At 41.5% G+C, this 21729-nt stretch overlaps 2 protein-coding genes across 4 annotated transcripts in view; one reads left to right on the top strand and one right to left on the bottom strand.

Moving 5' to 3' along the window:
• Positions 1 to 3494, top strand: part of VASH2 (vasohibin 2) — a 34298-nt gene extending 30804 nt beyond the window's left edge. Inside the window, exon 7 of the mRNA XM_068185719.1 lies at positions 1093 to 3494. Within this exon, the coding sequence (XP_068041820.1) occupies positions 1093 to 1162 (70 nt within the window). The 3' untranslated portion in view covers positions 1163 to 3494. The remainder of the gene's footprint in view (positions 1 to 1092) is intronic.
• Positions 3495 to 4644: 1150 nt separating this feature from the next.
• On the bottom strand, positions 4645 to 19789 carry ANGEL2 (angel homolog 2). 3 transcript variants are annotated; one of them, XM_068185716.1, is made up of 10 exons: positions 19572 to 19782; positions 17563 to 17999; positions 15015 to 15268; positions 14316 to 14385; positions 12126 to 12547; positions 11031 to 11157; positions 10298 to 10358; positions 9188 to 9295; positions 8262 to 8425; positions 4645 to 5160 (listed from the first exon to the last, which is right to left on the bottom strand). In XM_068185716.1, the coding sequence occupies exons 2-10, from the start codon at positions 17990 to 17992 to the stop codon at positions 5006 to 5008; spliced, it is 1791 nt and encodes a 596-aa protein (XP_068041817.1). In that variant the 5' UTR covers positions 17993 to 17999; positions 19572 to 19782; the 3' UTR covers positions 4645 to 5005. The 3 variants fall into 3 exon arrangements, with proteins under 3 accessions (XP_068041817.1, XP_068041818.1, XP_068041819.1); XM_068185718.1 differs by lacking the exon at positions 4645 to 5160 and adding an exon at positions 7858 to 8171 and having other exon boundaries at positions 19572 to 19789; XM_068185717.1 differs by lacking the exon at positions 9188 to 9295 and having other exon boundaries at positions 19572 to 19775.
• Positions 19790 to 21729: the final 1940 nt, after the last annotated feature.

Raw genomic sequence — 21729 nt, 5'->3', positions numbered from 1 at the left:
GCCACAGGAAGGGCTGGGCTTTCCCTGGTTTCCAGCCTGCCTGTGACACTGCTGCCTCTCCTGGGGCGCTGCTGTCTGCCCTGAGCTGCTCCAGCGGGAATGGGCTGGCAGCCTGCAGCAGGGAGATAAGCACCAGCCTGGCTGTGCAAACTCAGGGGTCACATCTGCTGCAGAGCGAGCAAAGAGTGAGCACACAGAGCTGGAAACCAGGGCTGAGGTGCTGAAAACATTGGAGCCATGATCAGCCTCCCATTGTACTGCTGGGGCTTTGGCTGTGTCTCTGCAGGGCAGCAGACATGCTAGAGAGTACTAGAGAAATGTGTGCTTTAAACAATGTCTGTCTTCAGAAAAGCAAACAGACGGCTTAGTGTGAAAGCAGCCAAGAGCCTGCAATAAATTCTCAGACCCTTCCAGACTATAAATCAGCTGGATAGTTCTGGTTTGACAACTTTGTTGCAGGAGCTTTTCCATTGCTTGCTAAAAAGAGAGAGACTGATAGCTCAAGGTTTCCTTTGGTTCAGGCTGTTGGAATACTTAAATAGCCTAACAGCATCCATGTGTGTGTGTGATTGCTCAGGTGAATGGTATCAGAATGTTGGCTGCCAGGAGGCTGAAGGGAGTCCACCCTGTGTTTTCTGTTTGGGCTCCAGCCCTTCACACAGACCCAGCCAGGCAGGCTGGGGGAGAGCCAACACGCAGTGGCCATGTGAGAGGCCCTGCTTGTTTGCTCTCAGCTGTTTCAGCTTTGTTCTAAAAGCCGGAGTCCTGCTCCCGGGTGGACGACAGGTGGGGTGTGTCTAGTCTTAGCTACTCATTTAGGCCCTCTCTCAAGTCAGGAGGAGGGGGTGCTTCAGGCTCGCATCCTGCATCCCAGCATGCCACAGCTTGTACTTCACTGGTGCATGGCCTCAGAGACAACACACAGATAGCTCTATCACAATAGTTCCTGTAGCAGATTTACCAGGACTGTGTTTAACATGACAGCCTTAGCTCTATCCAGCCCTCCTCTGAGGCAAGCTTTTCCCTGCGTGGCTGCTGTGCTCTCCACACCTGCATGGTCACCAGATGCCCTCTTCCCTCCCCTGTGTGCAGGCCGGCGGTTCTGGACAAGAAAGGAGACCTGGCTACACTCAACGAGGTGGGCTACCAGCTCCGCATCTAGCACAGCCATCCCACGGACTCCAGAGGGCTTCCTGCTGCTGCCGCTGCACTTTACCTGCACTCCCTTGGAAGGAAAAAGGAATGGGACTATTTTTTAACTTATGTACTCTCACAATAAAAGTTTGACTTAGAAAATAGGGGGTAATTTTTTTTTGGTGGCAGTATTTATTTCAATTTATAGAAAAGGTATCAGTGAAGAGAACCTAAAATTAGATTTGCCAGGATATGAGATTTTTTTCTCTCCCATCATGTAGCAGGTGACTCAGTGGTGCGAGTTTCTTCAAATAGAATTTCCTTGTACCAGTGTTAATTGAACTTGGCCTCGTGCTGGGTGGGTGCATTGGAATAACTAACAAATCATATTCTTAAGATGTGCTGGGGTGCAGTGCAATTAAAAAAAATCATGTTCACTAGAAATCTTTAATTCAGCAATAAAAGCAAGCAGTGAAGAAGTGGCATAAGTTTTTAAAGTATCAATATTACCTCACTAGACTTAATAGATATGCAAAACTGTCAGTATTATTGTTTTCTAACCAATTTGTACTGTTTCCCAGCATTACTGGGAGTATTAAAACAGCACTGGATGTTTTACTGCCACCTGTACTATTATTTTCTGCATGTTGCCAAAAGATGTTAAGTAATAGTAATATGCAACTGTATTCTTAACACTGACATCTTGTTAGGCAAGGTATAAGGTTTGAGGTTTTTTAAATTATGATAATTGATGAATAATGAATTTTTAAACTTTCATAATTTTTTACACTTTTGTTACAAGCTTTTAGTCTTTCTGAACTACAACGCTGAAGCACAAAACATAGAGATTGCTGTTTTGTAGAGACAAGTCAGCTTTTTTCTCATATATGTAGTGTCTGGATTAATGGAAAAACTGTGGGAATTGCTAACCTGAGTCTTTGTGCTTTTCTCTCCACATTTATGTGCAAATTTGAACTTTGTCTTTGAAAGGCTGAGCAGTCTCTGATGGTGATGCCTTGACACCTTGTATTAAATCAGGCATGGCAGCTGAAGTTAAACCTTCTGCTGTGCTGTGCAGGGAGTTTTCCTATATGTGTTGTAGTAACAACTGCTTAGTCAGACTTGAATAAGGAAGTATGACTGAAATAGATGGAAATCAAGCTAGTCTGCCTCCTCCCTGCTCAGTTGTTTTGTTGTAAGCCTTGGCTAAGGACCTGTGATGGACAGCAGTGTTCTTAAGTGACGTGGTTTAGACTCACTGGGGTCCACCATTCGACTTAGTGAAGTTCTCTGGAAGCATTTGAGTGCTGCATTCCTGGAAATGTTTCATTAGGTGCCTAAATATAAACTGGATTATTGTACATGTCCAGCCTCTACCCTTTGTGCTGTGCTCATAGATGATGCTGCCATGGGCCTGGTGTACCTCTCCTCCTGGGCACTTACTCTTGGGATCTTCATGAAGATGGATGCTGTTAGAGACTGACAGTAATGCTTATTCAAATAGAATGATGTAAGCGCCTAGAACACTTCCATCAGCCGGAAAATTAATGAATACAGAAGGAAAGAATTGCTTGTTCACAGACCTCATTGCTCAAAAAACTGAATTTCACCTGCCTAGGACAGGAAGAAAAAGCCAAGACCCAGCAACCTTCTACAGCCAATGAAAGGCTCTCTACTAATTAAGACTTCAGAAGCTCTAGAAAGAAAACTTTTGAAAATTGTGACACCTCTTTATCCAAGTTTACCATATCAGTAACAGGAAGGCCTTTCCCATCCCTCTTTCTCTAAACTTTCCCACTCCTGTGTTCACAGTAAGGATTTTTTTTGGTTAAGGAGTGAAGCTGAAGAGAGGGAAATACTCTTTTGGTAGAAATTCTTGTGTAATTTGACATCAGCTGCAGAGTTTTGGTTTCAAACTTCATGCTGCCCAGTGTCTTGTGACCTAAATAATTTTTTAATGACTTCATGGATAAAATGATGTGGAAAAACTTTTGATCAGCTGTATCCTATAGCACAATGTTATTTGATATGTTGCAACTTTTTTCTATTAAACCATTGTTTACTACAGGTCAAATAATGGTTGTATATAGTTTCTACACTTTATTTTCTCTTAACTGATACTGAAGCTTTTTAATGCTGTAGAGGTGTGTTGACAAATTGCTTTTGGTCCTTGTGTAAAGTTCTGCTGAAATATTCTCTTGAAACTTGCTTATGATGGCATTTGTCTTAAGTGTGGTTCAAGTGACAGCAAAGTGGTCAAATAGTATAGAAAAACATGCATGACTTTTTGGGCTTTTTTTCATCACTTGTATATGCACAGCATGAAACTTCAATAAAAGTATCATGGTAGTCTTTTTTTATGACTTATGTGTGGTGGGTTTTTTTGTGGGTTTTTTTTTGTTTGTTTGTTTTTTTTTTTTTTTTTTTTTTGTTTTTGCTCTTAACAAGGGTTGCTACAACTGAACAATGTTTTTAGCTGTAATGTGGGTGTACTCAGAAACTTGTAGCCTCTGTCTGGCATCTATGAGATTACTCAGATGCTTGAAACCAGACAGCATTCAGGATCAAACAGGCTGTCATCCTCAGCATCAACCTCACTGTTAATAGGAAGAAGAAAGATCTTCAGTTACAACTACCTATGACTGTGATAAAAGTAGCCCCCTCCAAATTTTCAGCAATGTAAGCTGAATGTTTTGGCAGGTGCTCATATTTTGTAATGGACTGAGGAACTTCTTTAATTGCAGTTGTCTGCAGTCAGGGAAAGGCAACACAGATGAAAATTCCACAAGTGCTTCTGGGAGACAACTGTGTCTGAATGGTGCAGGTTTTCCAGCACTACACTGAAAGACAATTCTGTTATTTCAAAGTTGGTTCTACATACATATCCATGTGTAGTTTGACCAAGTTACAAGATTTGTTTTTTGCCACTCTACATTTCGTATTCAGGCAGTCTGGCGTTTTTTAAATTCCTTTGTAAATTGTATTTTATACAGAATATTTATGAGTGCATAGTGAGAGTAAATATAAAACCATGATAATTTAATCTCAGGATCTGTCATTTCAAAATGGAACCTGGCCTTTTCAATAATGACATGGAAAAAAAACCCCACCCCGTCACCAATTGTTCAATATGTATAAAACCTCAAGATGTCAAGGACTAATTTTTTTGTTCCTGTATAGATCAGTTAAATTTCCTGTGATGTGGTGTGCTCATTAAGCTTAGCTTTATTTCAGATATTTAAAAAAATATTTCAGTGGATGCTACCTATATTTAAGCCCTTTGAATTTTAAGCAGCAAATTCTTAAAGCGTAAGTATTTGCCTCTATGCCTTTCTTCCTTTGAAAGTTCAATCTTACAGCCTCTGCACTGACAACAGAGTAAATTCCTTTGCAGAAGTGTTAAGATGGAAGTGTCTACAAAGCACTTTGTAGTAAAACATTTATTTTCAACTCATTATGAAATGCTATAGGTGCACAAAAACATTCCCCTTTTCTTGAAGAAACACACAGTTCTCAGAATAGTCCTTTTTACTGTGATTTACAATAAAAATAATTTACAACATACTCATGAAAAATAATGCCATTTGGAGTCTGCCACAGATGTTTTCCTTTATCAAAGAGGAAGCTAATGTAAAATCCTTTTTCTCCCTAAAAGACTTCATAAAGTAAATTAAACTTTTTTTTTTTTTTTTTTAAAAAGGAAGTCCCTTTAGAAAGTCTACTTTACACAACACTAATAAATCAGCATGCAGGAGATCTTATTTAAGCCGGACCAGCAGTGCTTGAATTAACCTTTTAAAAAAATAATGATAATCATCCCATGAGAGAGAAGATAAAGGGAATTTTATCTACATCACAAGTCCTTTGGATATCACCGTTCAGTAAGCCTGAATTCTGCTACCAGTGGCAGGTGGTCAGAAGAGTTATTTTCATTGGGAAGACCATTAACAGTCCAAATATCTTTCTCTGTTAGAAGTGCTAGCCTGCCAAGAAGTTTCAGACCTCCACAAAAAGAATCCTCTGCTCCTGTTAGAAAAAACAAACCAAAAGGAAATGTTCATCAGTGTGGGCTAAATATTACACATTCATACAGATGCAGAAGGAGGAAAACAGTATGGCAGCAGTAATCCAAAGTCATTACTGTTCCATGCAAAATCACCAATAAAACAATTCAGAAATTCTTTTATGACTCTCAAAATAGAGTTTCATCAGTACAGCACAAAATATTCAGAAGGACACTATTTTGTGGAGGGGTAAATAGAAATAAAAAGGAAAATGCATTTATTTGTTCACTTTAACTCTTCTGAAAAAGCCTCATATAATTCAGTCCATTACTTTCGACAACAGCATTGCTAAACAGAGCTGACACTTGCAAAGTTAAGTATCTTTTTAGAGTTACTGGTTCACATAACATTTTATTTCTGTATCCTCAAGCACATAGTTCCCCAGCAGGCAGGTCATACAGACACTTTTGCTCGTAAGGATCAAGGTATTCTATCTTTCTAATCCCCTTCTAACTGTTCATCATAAGAAAGGGATCTCCATTATCTCCTGCTACCTATTCCTATAACTATCTAAGAAACCCACTCCCAGCTCCTTCCCCAGATGAAACACCACACTGCTCATGCAAGAGTGAACATGACTCAAGCCTTGCAATTACTACACAATTACAAAGAATGGTTTGGGTTGGAAGGGATCCTAGGGACCATCAAGTTCCAATCCTCTTGCCATGGGCAAGGGACACTTTCCACTAGACCAATTTGCTCAGAGCTCCATCCAACCTGGCCTTGGACACCTGCAGGGATAGGGCAGCGTTGGTCCCAATACTGATCCCCGAGGAATGCCATTTGTCTCCACCTGGACATTGAGGCATTGATGGCAACTGTTTGTTTCCAGCCAATTCATAGAGTGGTGCAGCCACCAAATCCATCTCTCCAGCTGTTGGGCAGGACCATGTCAAATGCCTTGCACAAGCCCAGGTAGATGTTCAGTTGTTCTTCCCTTTTCCACGATTACTGTAACCCTGCCACTAAAGGCCACTAGATTTGTCCGTCATGATTGGCCCATCATCAAAGAGCAATCAGCTTTTTCAGTTCAGGTGGAGAAATTCCACTGAAATCCTTCCATGGTGTGTACAATTTAGATTGTCTGAGCTATTGTATTCAAGTTAGACAACTACTCAGCAACCCTACCTATTGCATTCAGAGTGCAGAGATGATACTGGGCACGTTTAGTGCTTTCAGGACCAGCACAAACTGCAGCTGTAACTTTTGACAGAAATCCTTTCTGTGTGAAAGTTCTCAGCAAATTCAGAACTTCCTGGCTGACTCCTGTAGTGGCTTCCCAAGAGATACTTTAAAGGACTTTCCAGCAACTGCTGAACTCCTCAGAGAGTTCAACAGCTTCATCCTTTGCCATCTGCCAACTTTCCAGCCCTTCAACAACCCAGCAGCTGTTTGCTGCTCTAAAGAAAAGCTTTTTTACTGCAAAGATCTCTTGGCAGCTCTAGAGCACATGTCCACCAGGTCTTGAGACAAATTTATCATGTAGGACAGCACCTGCACATCTACAAAGGAGCAGTTTGGTGCCACAGAGAGCTTGGTCTGCACGCAGTGGTTAATGTCACTCAGAACACTCAGCAAAACTGTGCCCTGCAGGACTCAGGTAGATACTGAACCCTGGTTACAGGAAATCCTGAATACCAAACCACATATTTGGCTAAACATGACAAAATAAAGCATGACTATTTTAAAACAAAACTCTTTAAATGGAAAAAAAAAACAATCACTGAGCCTAGACCACATTTAAAATTCACTTGTACAGACTTTGGCAATTTTAAATACAGAGGCTCAGGTCATTAGAAAACTGAAAAGCCAAACAACGGCTTAATTTCTAAGAGCTCATGAATACAAACTATACTAGTTTAAAGTAGTTGGAAAATTCAAGTTTGGTTCCATTCTGTGCTCTGATGTGGGAACAATCTATTTGAAAAACAAATGCAGAAAGAAAAAAAGTGCTGTATCTTTGCTGGAGCAATGATGGTACAAAAATATATAAACGTGAATTAGGATTAAATTTTGTGCAGGGACGCACTCTGCAATCACACAGCACTCTTAAATCACATGGCATTCAGAAGTCATTTAAATACTTCCCATATTGTGGTTTTTCAGTCAAAGCTTTTGTATTTGCCATTTTACATTAAGGTAGCATTTGCTGTGCATGTTATGACAAATGAGATTTTTGTGAATTGACTCAATGCATTTTAACAATCTAGTCTCAAGTTACAAGAGATGAAGGTGGTGTTTTCATTCCACCAATTAACAATGTTAATTTATAAAAATCAGTGGCACTGTACAGTGGAGCAGGAATGGAATCCAGGTTTCTTTGCTCAAGTTCTGCAGAGACATTTATGTGCTAGCACTGCACTGATGTTTGTTGATGGCATGAAACACAGAACTCATGAGGGCATGGAAAGCAAACTGCTCAGAAGCACCCACGGAACGAGTCCCAGAGCAGTAAAGCATGCAGAATCACTGATACCCGTCACGAAATTCCCTCAGAGGTACCGCGACTTTCTTGCACCATCTGGTGACTTTTAGCTGCAACTGCAAACCGGAGAGTGACAGCTGGGCCGGTGCCAGTGACCGTGCTCAGAGCAAAGGCCAAGAGTCTGTTACTTGGCAGAAATTACTGCAAGACAAGCTGAGAAGTAAATTGCCAGGAAACGGTTCGTTTATCAGTTTTAATGCACATCACAATGCTGTTCATTGTATTCATCAGATGATTGGGAATACTGCCTTGCTGTAGGTCTGGCCTGCATTACTGACAGCAGTACTTCTCAGGTGCTACTTCCACTGCTGCTTTCCTGTACCTCCAGCTTGTATCCATGCTGAGACAGGAACCACAGAAATGTTCAGTCAGATGAAAAGGGTGGCCCTGTGTGGCACTCCAAGTCCAGCTGTGGTGAGCTGACAAGGGCAGCCATGTTTCTCAGGTAACAGCTGACATTCAAAGCACTACCATGAACCTCTGAGGAACTTCACGTGGATGAAATCATCACTTCTCTTACAACAGCAAACAAATATTCTTGTTTAGCATTTATGAAAATTAAAAGGTGGCTTCTTTACCTGGCTGGTCAGCAGTACCATCATTTGCTGCAGAATAGAAAATATAATCCACAGTGACAGCACTTCTGGAATGACAAGTTGTCACTTCTGGTATCCCAGTTTCAGGGAAGTAATGAGAATAGACTGAAGACAATTTAAAATGGTGCCGCAATTTCGAAGACAACCTAGAGACATCAAAGAAAATAATTTTATTTTCTTCCATTACCAAGAAGGAATAAGCAATCAAGAAATACCAAATAGTTCTTGGTCACAAACAATATTAATTATCTGGATTTGCAAACTAGTGTTTCTCTCCTGCAAACCATCCTGTAGCCTTTTGTGTGAGAGGCCTAAAACACTGAAGGCAAAATGCAGGCAGCATTTTCAAGTAAAATTGCTGATCAGAACTGGCTTAGCTGACACTTTACTCAATAGATAGCATTCAACTCCATATACATTCTGTAAGCATTCACATGTCCTCACTCAGCAATCTCTCCCTGACATGCAGGCAGAAATGTCCATGAAAGCAGCTCATATGAAAGCAACAAAACAGAAACTCATCTAACCAGACCCTTCAGCATAAAGAGAAATTCAGATTTTTAGAGGTTTTTTCCTCCCCTAAGATAGAGGTATCAAGCTTCCAAGTTAGGCTATGCTTATGTCTTCCCCTCAGGCTCCCATTTTCTGTCTCCCCATCATTTGTCTGTTCCTCTTCAGTTCAGCCCATCTTGTCTCACCTGTCTTTTCAATCTTGAAAGCAAACTGCAAAACTGCACCTTTCAGCAAAAGAACTCCTGTATTTCAAACATTTGCTTCCATCATCTCTACAAATCATCCAACCCTCAGCTGTACCTGCTGTACCTGCCTCATCCTGCATTTTAAACCTAGGCTGCAATGTGTTCTGGTTGAGACCCAAGCAATTAAAAAAAAAATAATCAGCATGTTACCTTGCCTGATTCAGAGCAGAGACAAACATGCCAGTTGGTACAACACAGACAAGTAGTAATTTCTGCTTTTGTTCCATGACATCCCTTTTAAGATGAGGGGAAGAAGTCCTGCAGGAAGCATTTAGCATGCTATGGATTTAAACCGTAGCATAGGGCCTCTTGTTTGTTATCTACTTCTTCTCTCAGAAATGCCATGACACCTTTTTCATCACCAAAAATCACCAAGCGTTCTAATATGACTATCTGCAGTGATACCACAATCTCATTTCTGGTAAGAAATAGCTGGCTTGGAGCCTACCATCCCATACATGCATTGAGGGCAATTTCCTTCTTCTATGCCTTACTTTATATGTCTTTACCAGTTTGGTAAATGAAAATATATTCTTGCTTTCAAAAAGCAGTTACGTTTTCCTCCTCAGCATTCTAGCCATGGCTTCCTCCTTCTGAGTGAAAGTTGTATTACCAAGTCCATAATACTCCACATTTCTCAGACTCAAAGAACTTATATACTCCCACAGAACTCATGACAAGGAAGATTTTATGACCTTTCCAGCTCCTTTCCCTCCTTCCTCCCAGTCTCACACTGTTTTATAGGATTTTATACATCCATAAACCAGTGCATCAAAAACAATAAATAGAGAGAGAAGTGCCAATACTTCAGCAGCTGGACAACACTGGCTTATTTTTTTCCTCTCCCAGTTTTAAAAACGTGGCTTCTGCAACAGGACTGAAGTTCACACGTTTCTTGGCATGTCCCTACACAGGATGATGTTCTGTTTATGTCAATGAGTGATAAAAATGCCAGAAGTATTCTTTTAATAAGCAATCAGAAAGTACCCTCTAAACAGCACTGACACCTCAGCCCTGCATTCTGAAAAAATATCGGCAAGTTCCTGAAGAACACACATTCCATCAGTTCCAGTTGTAGTCTTTTGCTGTCTCATCAGCCTTTTCATGTTTAAATGAACAATGATGTTTTTGCCAAAAGGGCAGACGAGGCTGGGTGATCATCAGGTATCCACAGCTGGAATCAGATATAAATTTGGTCTAAAACCAAAACCAACCCTCAAGTAACCAGCCAGGGGCTTCCATATTTTTACCAATACATACTTTTCAGATGCTATTACAATCTCCTGAGTGTTGTCTGGTTTTGCTGCTTCCAATTTTTCTCCTGCAAAATAAAAATAAATTCAATTTATATTTAAAATAGGATATAAGTGAGACCAATGTTGAAGAGCTACAGAAAAGCTACAGTAAAAAAAAAAGTATTTTTAAGTACACTTATTTTTTTGCAGCAGACAAGATACAATTCACCAAGCTGGATTAAATTCTTATGTTCCATTAGTAACATCCCCTCTAAAGACTCTTTTATATTATATCCCATTCATTTTAAATTGTTTTTTCCTGTCAAAGGAAAAAATAGTGGATGAAAAATGTAGCCATACTCAGCAAGGAATCACTTGCTTTTCCCAACTGTCCCATGAAGTGCCAACACTATAATTCATAAACACTGAGGCAGAATGCAGGTCCACACTATGTCCATGTGCTGCATTCCTTCACCTCCCTCTCCCAGTCACAGCACAGCTGGCTTTCAGGATGCAAACACAGGAGTTTAAACATTACACATCAATTCCTGAAGGGAAATTTCTAACTATTATCTCATACAGATTCAAATTTGCAACGTTTAAGTGAATAAACTTTACGCTCTAATGAGTCCAACAAGGAAGTTTTGCAGGCTCAAGACTCACTGTTTTTCCCCCACTAAAACAGAATGTATGGTTTTCAGTACTAGCTGAATGCTACTTTCAAAGGCTCACAAAAATTCATTCATTCAAAAACTGACCTGCATTTTCTTCCTTTTGTTGCTGTTTTATTTCATATACACAGTTTTGTGAAATACCTAATTTTTTTGGCCAAATTGGAATAGATAAGATTCTTTGTCCCCGTGGAAACTGTTCTTGTCCAGAGACCTGAGAAAGAAAACAAGCTTTTTTCAGACAGAAATATGATTTAAAAAAACAAAAGAACCCCACCAAACAAACCTGAAATAAGTGAACATTTTTGTGAAATTTAAAGGAAAAGGCCCATCCCCTTGGAATAACTCTTTTATAATGAGTCAAATCCCTGTAAAACACCCTTTATGTACATTCGCTCTGTTTATCCATAGCAAGTTCTTTGCAGGTGCCCAATTTTTCCAAATGGTTCCCGTGACACTGAGACACTTTCAAGGACGTGTTGAGCAATGTGACAGCACTGGTTCAGCATACAGTGCTACCCAGCACACACTTCAGCTGCAGGATGCTGATCCTTCTGGGAGCAAGTCAACTCAAATGGGGCTTGAACCAAGTCCCCACTAGCAAAGAACACCCAGCAGGGCTATTTGTTTGGTCATATTTCCTCATTTTATGTAGTTCAGTCATTCCTATTACATAGCATGTGACATATCCAACAGCTGCATTCAAGAGCTCACAACAAGACACCTTTTAACATTAAAGAGTTGAGATTTAGCATCTAATTGCAGCTTTGCTTTTACAATTACTGTAGCCACCAAGTTTATCTACAGTAAGTCATCTTCCTACAGAGCACACAGTAGGTTTTTGATTAAGTGGTTATTTTATCCTACTTAAAGACTGGGACACTTAAACACAGTGATAAAATCATCCGAACACAGTGAATACAATCGTTTTGTGGATTCACTAAATTTCAGGAATTATTGTTGGTGAGTTTTTCCTTTCAGAATGCTGGGAGAGGACACGATGTCCCCTAAGGCACAGTTAATATAGCCAAGCTTATTTAAATTCAGTAACTTTTGCTTTGCAGGCTGCTGACAGGGCACCAAGAGAGGCACTTCAATGGAAACAATCACACCACCACTCAAATACTTCTCTTTAATCAGCATTAACCATTTTTTTTGTGAGAAGTGAGAAGCACAGCCTACCTTCCCTATAGCAAGTCCTTCATAATTTAACTTTCCTTCCTTTATAAATCTGTACAATGGAGAGCCAGGAACAGAATTGAAGTCCCCACAGATGATAATTGGGCAGAAAGAACCATCCTTCTGAGAGGCCACACTGGCAATCTCTGCCAGGAGCATTGCAAGCTGGGTCAGTTTGATGTCCCCTCTCCTTGGGTTGTACAGCAGGTGTGTATTGGCAATACAGATGGCAGCACTGGCTTTACAGTGAAATCTAGGCTGCAGCAGCAACACCAGTCCAACATTGTCCCTGTCCAAGAGTGGGATATCACGGCGAAAAAATTCCACTGGGTTTGAAGAAATCAGGCTAAATTTGGAAGTTTTGAAGCAAATGGCACAGCCATCAGGTTTTCTGCCTGTCCTCATTTTATACTCACAGTGATACCCTGCAAGAAAGGCAATTAAGAACATAAAATACTCTAGTATAAACAGAGATTTTAAAACAAACAAACAAACAAATCAGAAAGATCTCATGCTGATTTACTCACATCACAGTCAACCCCCAGTCTCAAGTACCAAAGTCTGTGTGAATTTCACATAAACTTGTGTTCACTTTTCCTTCTGCCCTAATCTGAGCTGAGGCAAGGCAGGACAGGAAACGTGGTCCAATACCTTATGCAATGTGTAAACATCTACATACTCTAAGATACCAGTCATGTTCTTATCTCCTCATCTGGAAAATGACCCAAACCAAAACAACAAAGAAACCCCCACAAGGCACATAAAAGTGGCCTTGTGCATTGAAGTTTTTTCTGGATGCTACAAGAATGACTTAGGGGTAATACCAGTGAAACATTACCAATCAAAAGCCTTCATCATGCTAAGTCATTAGTCAATGTCTAAAATTATTAATGGAACAAAGGTCTCAAATGTATTTACATAATTATGCAATTATCCAGTGAGCAGCAAGTGGCAAGCTTTCACCAAGGAAACAGAGACACTTATCAAATGACAGCACTGGAGTTCAAACAAGTCCATCTAGAAATAGTGATTTGCCAATTTCTTCATTTTATGTAAAAGTGATTTAAACAAGATTTAAACAAGATTTAAACAAGACCTTATCTATGTAGGGAAAAAAAATAGATCTTAAAACAGTATATAGTTTTTGCCATTTTTAAATGTTCTCTGCCCTGCCCAGACCACATGAATTCATGAAGTACAGCCTTAGTGAAGTAGGGTGAGTTGACCTGAGCTCACACCAGTGCTAGAACAGGGGATTCCCATTCCCCTCTCCACTTGTTGTGGCACATACTGCTAACTCGGTAATCCAACAGAAAACTAACCCAGAACAATAAAATTAGTGTGGATAGTATTCTGCTGGACTGGTGGATTTCACTAGTGAGTGCCAGAACTAGCCCAGGACAAGGGGCAGGACACACATCTGGGAGCTAGGGATGGGGAAAGGAAGAGCTAAAGCAAGCTCCAGATCCTCCTGTACAGTAGCTACAAGCTCACTTGTCCCCACAAGCCTGGCCTCACAGTGCTGTTTCACGGTTCAAGTGGATTTCAATCAGTACTGCCATTACTCTCTTCTTTGCAAACACTCAATTCTGGGAGCTAGACTACCTCAATTAACCACAAAAGAAAAAAGTATCAGTCCAGTGCTGCTCCTTTACCGTGTCCTCCTGGCATCAGACAAAACCCAGTGCCAGGATGGAAGCAGGGCCCTGGAACTGGAAGGTGTTGCAGGGCACAAAAGATTTAGATCAGTTTAAACCACCATGGAATCAACTCTTAGCAACACATTCCTTCCATAAAAGTTTAAACCACCATGGAATCAACTCTTAGCAACACATTCCTTCCATAAAATCACAGGAGGGATAGTGACAAGACAGTCTATTCAGACTGACTGACAGCACTTGTATAAAAACCTAATGAACATATACTGACCATGGATAACACTTAGTGCTGATATTTGGAAGGCTTCAAGACAGAAAAAACATGCCCTTAAAGAGCTACCCAACAGCAATACTGGTAAAAATGATTAAGGTAGTTTCAAGAGAGCCCTTGATGAATTTATGAAAGAGGATACACAACATTGTTGCATGTGATAGCAAAAGAGTTGATTCTATAACAAGAGGTTTTTTTGAGAAAACTAGTGCTGCATTCCAAAGGAGAGAAGACAATGTATTGGTCCTAAGAGTTTCATCATACCCAGGGATTCCAAACTTGACTTGATCTCTGTTCTGTAGTGGTCTTCCTGGACTTCCTGTAAGCAGAGCACCTAAGGCAAAGGTTTACAATTAAAATATATTAGTAAGTACATCAAAATGTTACTACAGCATATCTCTGTCGGCCAGTCCGTATAGTTATTAAAACAAGCAAACTCAGAAGCTTTTTGATTCCATAATCCCACAAAAGAATTCACTCTTCTATAGAAAATGCTCGCTAAGATTATGAAGAAGTCCCCAGTTCCTCCTTTTTCAGACAGACATTTTCAGAGGAGAGATTCAATTTAATCAAAATAGTAACTCGCTCCTACATTCTCAGCAGCTCAGAGGAAGGCTCAGGGAGAAGGGATGAAGAGGCAAATGGCGTACTACAGGGTGGAAAACAGGCTTCCATACTATAAGAACCTGAACCAAAGATCAAACTCAAAATATTCATTTAAGAGAGTTCACAGAATCACAGAGTAATTTGAGTTGGAATGGACCCACAAGGGTCACTGAGTTCAGCTCTAGCTGTGAGTCTAGAGTTGGACTCTAAGCCTTCCCCCAGCATGCTGCAGTAACACAGATCTACAACCACCACTGGGATAAAGGACTGAGATCCCAAAGGGCAACAAGTTACCCCTGCTTGCTACTTCAGTTTATCAGTTCTTAAGAAATATCCACATGCTCATTTTCTACTCACATCTGCATCCAGCTCTTTGATTTCTTGTAGGATGTTGGGAAATCTGTATGTCCAGAATAGCAATCGCTGCCTACAGTGTTTGTACAGGTGAGAGTTGTCTTCCAACAAATTCTGCGAGAGAATATTGTAGGACATGACTGTAAAATCAAATGTTGCCTCACTTCCTGTGCTGCTTTGGTCAGATCCTTTATTTTTTGCGATTTTCATTGTTTTACTCTGCTGACAGAAATATTCCCAGTGTCTTTTGATGGCTCCTGTTAAAAGCACATGAAACAGAAAAAAGTTATGTTATAGACCATATGACTTCTTACTGCTCTTGGAAATCATTCTACTGAGAACTATTTGTCTTTCAAATCTCTTAAATAATTCTAAGACTTTATTCAATTAGCAGTGATTCAGACCCTCTGTTTAAGATCGATTTTATATAAGCATCAATGAAAAAAAAAATCAAACAAAAAAATCCCAATCTCAAGACAAACAGCACAAAACCATTATATGCCCTGGATTTCAATGGCTTTGAAATTGGGGAGCTGGCACGTTTTAAGGAGAATGCTGCAATCAGACTATACCCCCTGCCCCTCTAGAAGGGCTGCCAAACTGGTGAGCCAAATCCAGTCTGTTGGGAGTCTTACACTGCCTTGTGCCACTGCCTCCTCAGCTGAGATGGTATATGCCAGTCTGGGATGCACTCCTTAGGGCAGCATATGGGCACCTTGTTGATCTCTCTATCCATGACTAACAAAGGGTTAGGAATATATCAATCACCTCTACTGCGTGTACAGTCTGTAAAACGCAGCCATAAGCTGCAACAGGGTCTACTACAGAAGTCTCAAAACAAATAATAAACGAAATTTTCCTCATTGAGTTGAGAAATCAAGAAATTATTAAGTTTCAGAATTATCAAGAACTTCTGAAAAGTCTTCCTCCACCTTTCTGCCATTTTTAATTTCATACTTACTATTAGTAAATAGTACTATTATTAGTACTACTATTAGTATTAGTATAAATGCTCCCTAAGATTATGAAGAAGGCCCCAATTCCTCCTTTTTCAGACATTTTAGTAAGTAGATATTGCCTACTTAAGATTAGTAAATAGGCAAATTTATAATAACATATTACCCATCATTAAGCATTCAATTACTTTTTAAGAAATGTACTCCACTTAAAAACTCACAGAGATGCTTTTCACCCTTTATATCTGACCTCATCTGAGACCAAGCTGAGGTCCAGTTATCCGTGCTAACAACCAGTGGCAGACTGCAGCTATAGCTGTCACCACCTGTCCTATTTGAGTAGTAATTTTCATTGCTGTGCTTAGATTATTCAGGACTTTACAGTGTTGGCAATGAATACAGCAAGGCTTTAAGTTCTGTTTCTGTGGTGGGAGAGAAGCCACATTGCTCCTCAGCAGATATCTTTAATTAGCATCACCTTACAAAGGGTGACTGGAAAGGACCACAGTGCCAACCACACTCTCAGATAAAGCTATCTGATAAAAGTCAACTAGGGTTAAGAGAGGACACACTAATTAAGGCACGAAGCAAAGTCCTCTCCTTCGGCTCCTGTAGATGAATATGATATTTCTAAACCTTATGGGTCCAAATGCCCCTTTGGGATGCTGATAACATCTATTGCCCCTTTTAGTCATAATACAATTTCCAGTTTGTTTTGCTAAGGAAGAGATTTATGCAAGAGGGCAACAATTTTGACTGTGTCCCTCTATTTGTCTCACACTAGACAAAACTGTAAATATACACAAGACTTAGTAAAATATCTGGATGCTATGTACAAGATTGTATCTGTAACAAGCTAACACAGACACTTTGAATTTTCATGGAAGTTTGTTTTCATGGAAGTTTGTTACTAAGCCCAGTAGACAACTCTGCACTTCTTCCTGAACTTTTCTGGAAAAACACATGTGCTGCTTGCTCTGTCAGACGTGATCTGACACAAAACTTGCTAACATGCCAGTGGCAGAATACAGCTGTAAGAATAAAATCACACAATCACACTGGAAGTATGCACCATTAAAACTCAGTGCATTCATTCTCAGTTTTCTAGGTCACAGATAACTCAACTGGTCTGGAAAGAAACCAGTTCAGGTCCAGTAGAGTTTAGGAGCTCAGGTAGAGCACAAGGAATGAAGCTATACAACTGCCAGTCCAGCTCAGCCCTAAAGCAAGTCAGCCAAATCTTTTTGCTTTTCAGAGCTAACAAGTTAACAGACATGACCTGGTGACAGAGACATGAGAGTGTTGTCTGAACCAAGCTCAGGACTTGCCAGGTTGGGCAATCCCTCACACAACTGACTGTGCTCCACTGCCAAGTGCAGCGAACCTAGTTCTGGTAGACTGACAGCACAAAATACAAGTTTACAGACTAAAGAGCATTACAAAACTGGATCATTTTAAAGACATGTTTTCCTGAGAGGGGTGCCAAGAAAAACAGTAACTCAAAAGGAGCAGGCGCTACTGCTCATATCTCTAACTCATTTGGTGTATTTAGCATTACAAATAAACATGGCAAATGAGCAAAGAGCATCTTTTACCTTTCTTGCTGCCGTGTTTTTCTTCATTCTGTGCTACAGAAAGACAAGATACTTCCTTCTGATTAGACAAGTCTGTTTGTTGTTCAGGAGTTGAAGTATCATCCTGGGCACAGAGTCTTCTCTTCTTTGTCAATGGTTCTTCTCCCTCAGATTTCATACTAGGGTTGTGTAGATGAAAGCAACAACTTTGTGTGTAGTTATCAAGATGCCAATTAGAGTTCTGAAATTGTCTCCAAGGTCCAAAAAATGGAGGGACTCTCCAGTTTGCTGAAAAATCAGCTGAAATGGGGAGTGGAAACGAGGCCCAGGGAGGATAATGTCCGGCCCATCTCATACAGCTGGAAACTGGGCTGTTCAAGACAAGTATCTGGGAGCCATTCCAGTGGGTGATCCAGTCTCTGCCCAGCCTCTGCACATGGCGGGGCAGCATGGAGTGTCTACCAAAAAAGCACAAGTTTCTTTACTAGCACACAACTACATCTGCCTGTAGAAAGCTGTGGAGGCAAGGTCATCCTGGTCAAGACTTACAGAAGATACTCTCTCTCTACAAGTTAATGCATACAAGATATTCAAACACTTATATACAAGGTATTTAAACATTTATCTAAATCATATGCAAAATAGGACATTACAAAGTGATCTTGCATCCTTTCCCCCCCTCAGATTTACAAGTGCCATTTAGTGTCCAAACCCTATCTGTCTCAGTAATGATTTAAAATTCATTTTCTGCCTTGTTGAATTCAAGTGTCAGATCTTTCAAGTGCTCAGAGGAATGACCTTTACAAAAGGTCATTTTTGCATGCTGCATTAACTTCATCATAAGGCTATCTGTAAGGAATGAGAACCACTTTCCTGCAAGCTGTCAGAACTTTGTTTGGAAAGCCATTGATTTGGCTCAAATCCCAATGCCAACACAACAGGGAAATAAAGGTACTAAGTCTCAATGCATCACTAGCACCAGCTTAAGACTAAATCTGTATTCTTACTTCTTTTCCAGGAGAGCAAACTACAGCTCAGCAACTAAAGCCATGAAAAAAGGTGGGGTTTTTTCTTTTTTTTTTTTTCTTTAGAAGAAAGAAATCTGTCTCTCAACAAAATCACAGGAAGGAAGGCTGAGTGACAATAGAATCTCAGCTTCCTTATTGTTTAAATAAGGTATATTTTGAGCTTCTAAGCAAAAGATATCAAAGCTTGGTATGCTTGAAGTTGCACTGAAGTGAGAACCTCCCAGCTGCCATTCAGCCGAGCAAATAAGCCAAAATACAGAATCACTGAATCACAGAACATGCTGAGTGGGAAGGGATCCACAAGGATCACCGAGTCTAACTCCTGGTCCTGCACAGGACACCCTGAGAGCATGTGCCTGAGAGCATTGTCCAAAGGCTCCCTGAACTGTCAGGCTGCTTGGTGCTGTTCCCTGGGGAAGCTGTTCCAGCGCCCAGCCACCCTCTGGGTGAGGAACGTTCTTCTAATATCCAGCCCTAAACCTGCCCTGACACAGCTTCAGGGCATTCCCTCGGGTCCTGTCACTGGACACCACAGAGAAGAGATCAGTGTCTCCTCTTCCCTTCATAAGGAAGTTGTTGACTGCCATGAGGTCTCCCTCAGTCTCCTCCAGGCTGAAAACGACCTCGGCCGCTCCTCACATATATTCCCTTCAGCATCTTCATTGCCCTCCTTTGGACACCCTCTAATCGCCGCCACAGCGCACCAGACGTAGTCCGGCAGACACAAAAACAAAACACCCCCCGGACACCACAGCATTACAGCGGAACAAAAAGAGGCATCACTCCTTTACAAAAAAAACCAAAAAAACCAACAACCCCTGAACCACATGCTTTAAAGAAAAGCACTGAGAAACTGCTCCCTTCTAAAGCCCCGGTCCCACAACCCCCCATCCCCGGCAGCAGAACGCCCCACGTCGCGCTGTCCTCTGTTTACCGCGGCCCTGCTCGGCCTAATGGCGGGCATTTACAACCAGCGCCACCAGCGCCCCCAGCCCCGGTTACCTCCCGGCGGGCCCGGGCCCCGCTACCGGCCCCGCGCAGCCCCGGCGCCCCCCGATGGGGTCAGCCCAGGGCAGCGCCAGCTCCGGCCGCCGCGCTCCGGCCGCCCCGCCGCCGCCTCATCCTCCGCACGGGCTGCGGCCGCACCGCGCCCTCCCGCTCGCTCCTGGGACTTGTAGTCCAGGGCCGGGCCCGCGGCCATGTTTAGTCCGGGCAGCCGACGCCGAGGCCCGGCCGCCATCGCGGCCCCGGGCGGGTGAGGCCCCCAGCCCGCGCTCCCCGCCGGGGCAGCGCCCGCTCCGGAGCGCAGCAAAACCCGCGCGTAGGCAGCCCGATTGGGGCTTTAGAAGCGTTTAAATGGAGGTAACACTGTGTTCGTGCAGTAGTTTATTCACCCAGAGGGTGGTCGGGCACTGGAAAAGGCTCCCCAGGAAAGTGGTCACAGTACCAAGTGTGGCAGAGTTCAAGATGCATTTGCACAACGCTCTCAGGCACAAGGTGTGACCATCGAGGGTGTCCTGTGCAGGGCCAGGGGTTGGACTTTGATGATCCTTGTGGATCCCTTCGAACTCAAAGTGGTCTTCTCCCTGGGATCACCGTGTGTTCCTGCAAGGTCAAAGGGGCCGAGAAAGAGCTGCTGTATATTTCAAGATGCCATAGTATATTTCAAGGGCAGTAGCACCATGCTTAGTGTTTACAGAAAAAAACCAAACCCTGCTCACCCAAGCAAGTATTTCAACATTGTAAGGTTTTAAAATGCAGCTGAAAGTGCTCTGCTGAGGAGAGCCGGCCTGAGAGATGGGTGGGAGACCTGCCCGCCCTGCAGCCCTCGCTGACAGACCCACCGCTGCTTACCAGCTGCGGCAACAATCCTGTGCCTCTGCCCATGTTGCTCGAATAAGCACTTAGAACCTTTCTTGAGGTCTGCTGAGGACAGAGGAAATGCTGGCCCTGTTTACTGTAAGGAAACGCAGCGCAATGCATATGAAAAATTATAGTGCTGAATAGTGCAGATGCTGTGCAGGAACTGTAATCAAGTAAAATACTGTTTCTCTGCATTCCTTTTATATCTGTCATAAAAGTGACTTTAAATAACATTTGAAGTTTTCCCAGGAATGGTAGGGAAGACTGCTATTGAAATAATGCAGTAATGAGCACACTAGTTAGGCAACGTGTCAGATCCACTTTGGATTTAGTTTCTTCACCATATGAGAATGAAACTACTAACCCCATAACACATGTGTAGTAAAGGATCTCCCAAATGCATTTTCAAGACCATCTTGTTTTGGTGGTTTGTTATTTTCTGAATTTTTGTATTCTTATCTTTTAGATGTATTTCTAGGACAGAAGGCAGTAAGCCATAGCTGTAGCAACAACAACTGCTGTTATTTTTAGGAGCAGAATCCACACATAATATGCAGTTATCTTCTGTATTTTGACCTGCACAGGGACATCCAAATTGATCTGTCTCTTCAAAGGTTTTTATATAGTAGTAATCTCAGTACTGATGCTGGAAAAAAAAAAACATGGAAGCTTTGGGTTTTAATGAAAATGAAGATGTGCTGAAACGCATGGAAGTTGTGTAGTAGACAGAAGAAAAATAGTAACCTATTAATATGATGCAAATTGTTTCTCATCTCAGTATTTCTAGATTTTCTTGCCTTGACCTAGAAAAGTCTTAATAAGCCAGTAACAATTGTGGGGTTTTTATTCCCGTCTAATTACTACTTAGTGTTGGCTATACCATGTGAAAAGATATTCTGCAGAATTAGGTATTTCCAAGTTCTGATTTGTAAGTAGAAGCCAAATTATTTTATGAGTCATTTGCATTTTTGAAACTCCCTAGTGAATGGAGGCTACTGACTCACTGAGGGATGCTTTGATTGATTACACTGCACATAAGAACAGCCACGGTGGCTCAGATCAATGGTCCACTGAGCTCAGTTGCCTGCTTTCTAAACGTTGTTAGCAGCAGATGCCTAGAAATGTGCAGTGGCTGGGCAAACTTCAAATGAACACTCTCCCTGCCTCTTGCTGTTTTCAGCTCCATGCATTTCCTAAGCCTGATGTGTTTGTCTCTTTAGTTACTCACTGACTCTCTCCCCCAAGTACTTGAATTTGCAAACTTTTGATAACTTATAGAACTTCCATGAAGTTCTAC

Source organism: Anomalospiza imberbis, chromosome 3 (genome assembly GCF_031753505.1).
Source record: "Anomalospiza imberbis isolate Cuckoo-Finch-1a 21T00152 chromosome 3, ASM3175350v1, whole genome shotgun sequence".
Taxonomy (NCBI): domain Eukaryota; kingdom Metazoa; phylum Chordata; class Aves; order Passeriformes; family Viduidae; genus Anomalospiza; species Anomalospiza imberbis.
The sequence above is the reverse complement of the archived record's forward strand: the minus strand, read 5'-3'. Positions and strand labels throughout refer to the sequence as shown.

Bases quoted from the DNA above. Each gene is read 5' to 3' on its own strand.
- ANGEL2 (XM_068185716.1), bottom strand. From the start codon at position 17,992: ATGCTGCCCCGCCATGTGCAGAGGCTGGGCAGAGACTGGATCACCCAC. The intron at 9,296-10,297 runs GTATGTATTGGT...TGCTTCCTGCAG, and splicing joins ATTGTAATAGCATCTGAAAA to GACTTCTTCCCCTCATCTTA. The intron at 5,161-8,261 runs GTAAAGAAGCCA...TTTTTCTAACAG, and splicing joins TGGTACTGCTGACCAGCCAG to GAGCAGAGGATTCTTTTTGT.